The sequence below is a fragment of the Pteropus alecto genome, unplaced genomic scaffold (assembly GCF_000325575.1).
Source record: "Pteropus alecto unplaced genomic scaffold, ASM32557v1 scaffold447, whole genome shotgun sequence".
Classification (NCBI taxonomy): Eukaryota; Metazoa; Chordata; class Mammalia; order Chiroptera; family Pteropodidae; genus Pteropus; species Pteropus alecto.
This window is the reverse complement of record NW_006440214.1, coordinates 513203-516245: the sequence shown is the minus strand read 5'-3', so window position 1 is coordinate 516245 and position 3043 is coordinate 513203. Positions and strand designations below refer to the sequence as shown.

The 3043-nt window shown below is 57.5% G+C and overlaps 1 protein-coding gene across 4 annotated transcripts in view; it reads right to left on the bottom strand.

The window, feature by feature from the left end:
* Positions 1-3043, bottom strand: part of PFKP (phosphofructokinase, platelet) — a 50991-nt gene that overhangs the window by 18993 nt on the left and 28955 nt on the right. For all 4 annotated transcript variants that reach the window (XM_025050524.1, XM_015593455.1, XM_006917197.2 and 1 more), the window contains exon 8: positions 1131-1226. In XM_025050524.1, coding sequence (XP_024906292.1) covers positions 1131-1226 — 96 coding nt within the window. The remainder of the gene's footprint in view (positions 1-1130; positions 1227-3043) is intronic.

Genomic DNA, 3043 nt, shown 5'->3' with positions numbered 1-3043 from the left:
CAGATCTATGTAGGACAAGTCCCAATTCTTAAATTTCTCTTCCTGAAGGAATGCTCGGTTTAATGGCTAGCTGAAATTTTTAAAAAAACAAGCTTTTATCAGATAAAATCTTTATTTCTACCATCTCACAAATGAACGTGAATAATGTGGTTTTTAAGGAAAAACACTTTCTACAGATTGTGTTTAAAACACGATTAATACTTTACAAACACGCAAATATTTCCAGGTCACTCTGCCTTTGTACGGCTGCACATGAAAAGCAGGACGCGGTCAGTCAAGGTGTCCCCCACGGCCAGGACCCGTGAACAGCTATGTGCCCAGGATCTTGCTGACCACTCTGCAAACAGAGCCCTTAGGGAGCCAACAGCATGTGATTCAATCCCAGCTGTGACTCTGGTCTTACTACTTCCTGGGAACACTGGCCTGCACCTTGCACAGCTCTCTCCCAGGTCCACAGCCAGTACAGGAATAATGAGGGTAAAACACAGAAACCGACTTGCAAAGCCAAGCTGACAATACTCTCTGCCCCAACAGTGGCTTCGACCACAGCCTGTCAATCTGCGTCCCCGGTGTTTCATCCAGAACGAGCCCGTCACGGGCCTGATAAGCCAGCACCACGGCTGGGCCCTGGCACCGGACAGCGGCGTGGGCCCTGCTGCAGGCGGGGAGTGGCAGTGACTCACACCCAACAACGCGGCTTTCTCTGTGAGGACACGCTCAGCTACTGCTCCAGGGGAGGGGACAGGGCTCGCTGCTGCGGTTCACTCCTCCTGGCTCTCAGGGAGGCTGGTGCCCAGAGCTGGACCCTCCCAGTCTCGCTCTGCCCCATTTCCTCCCTCTGTGTGTGTGTGGGGGCGGGGGGCGGCGGAGGAGGCTCCAGCCGTTTGGGAACACTTATGCCTCTCCAGCCCTTTGGGAACACTTATGCCTCTCCAGAAGCCGGGAGCTGTATGATGCTCACGTCACTGAAGCAATGAGTCACTATGAAAATGTTTTTAACTCTCAGCAAACAAAGAAAAATGTTTCCAAAATAATAACGTAGTGTGCCAAGCCCAACCCCTGCCGGCCGTGTCACCTGCCCTGGATTCCAGGCAGGTGACAGAAGGGACGTGGAAGTCAAACACACTCACCTCCTTGATCTGCTCCGAGGTGATAGGCTTATTTTGGTTATCGATCGCTCCTTCAGCCACGATGATGATGTTCAGCCTTTTTTTCCGGGCTCGGTTCTAGGGAAACAGAAAAGAAAAATCGGGAAATGCCTAAACCGTCCGTGACAGCAGACCTGTGGCAGAGTGCACAGCTGAGCTGGCCTCTTGCCAGGTACAAACCGGTACCTACTTTCACAATGGTACAGAAAGAAGGTGAGGTGCTCTGGGTGAGTGGGTGCAGGAAGGCAGGAAGGGGCCCACGGGATCCGGTAACGTCACCATACCTGAGGTCAGCACCCAGGCCGCCCCTCAGACAGCAGTGAGCCCAGAGGCTGGCTCCCCCAATCCACTGCCGACCGGGCGGGCCCTGCTGGGACACCCGGAGCTGCTGCTGTCCTCACAGGTTCAGGGCAGTCACCCGAGGACACCCTGACATCATCACTCAGTGCCAGAGCCGCCCTGCCAGGATCCCAGAGGACGTCGCCCATGGTGGGCTGTTCTCACGAGGCCACGCCATCCGCGTCTGGGGTCACAGACGCGTGCGTTGTTTGGCTTGGGTTTTTTTTGATAGACGTTAATAAGTGTGCTACACTTTGAAGACTACACGATTCAGAAGTTTTCTAAAAGGTGCAAAGTCGAGACTACAAGAGTAACTCTAGGGGCACCACTTGAAAACGCAGAAACAGACGTAATGGCACATCCAGAAGCAGGGCTCAGCCAAACAGCCACGCTCCCGCGTAAGGCATAACACTCTGCGGCCGCCCTGTCTGCGCAGGTCGCTGGGTGCCTCTGGCTCTCCACCTGGACTGACGCACGCGCTCACCAAGGGTCATACAGCCACTAAGGCACCGCCCAGCCGCACCCGACAGCCGAGGGAAGTCGCCCGGGGTGGCAGAGCCGGGACCCAACCCCAGGCCTAATGCCAGAGTCCTTCACGGTCCTACATGGAAACACCTGTGAGATCCGGGGTGCCCGGGCTTGCTTCCTGGGCCAATGCATCTAGCAACGTATTTGGAAAATTCCATCATGTGCTGCATTAATGACTGATTAAAAAAACCCCACAGGTATGAGGGTATCCAGTGTTTCCACACGTGGGTGGGGGTGACGTGCTCGGACCCGGGTGCTAGCTGACAGGGCAGCTTTCCACGTATGGACCTCAGGGAGCTGGCAGGTAGGGCCACACGGCCGCAGAAACTGGACAAACCTAGAGTCTGTGCCTAAAGCCCACACGGCCACCTCAGCGCTGGCCTCCGACGGGCCGCGAGGGGTCTCGGCCCTGCGGGTGACAGCAGCGGCCTGAGTCAGGCAGGGACTACCAGGGAGGAGGACGGCTGGCAGGGACGGGCACGCCCTTGGTGTCCCGAGAGACATTAAGCAAACGGACGCCCACAGCAGCACACACAAATGCCGGCCTAGGAAGGCCACCGAGGTCTCATGCAACCAGTCACACGTGTCCTATCGCCAACCAGCCGACAGAGGGCGCCGCCACCGCCCAGGTCGGACCAGGAAACAGCGAACTCCTTTGTCGGGGCAGCCAACCCCACACGCGCAAGGTGCCCTCCCTCGGTTCTGATGGAGAAGCCAACCAGCCGACAGAGGGCGCCGCCACCGCCCAAGTCGGACCAGGAAACAGCGAACTCCTTTGTCCAGGGCAGCCAACCTCACACGCGCAAGGTGCCCTCCCTCGGTTCTGAGGAAGGACATTAGGTCCGCAAAGGTCGCCCGGTGCTGTGCCTGCACTCCGGTCTCTCAATCTGCTACCGTGAAGGTGGCCGTGACACCTGACCGCACGAGCGCCCTTGCCCCGTGCCTGGAAGGAGCCTGTGCCACAGCCTTCCCCCTTCGCCTGCACACTAGCGACAAGGCACGGCTGGGAAGGGAGGCGCGGGAGGTCC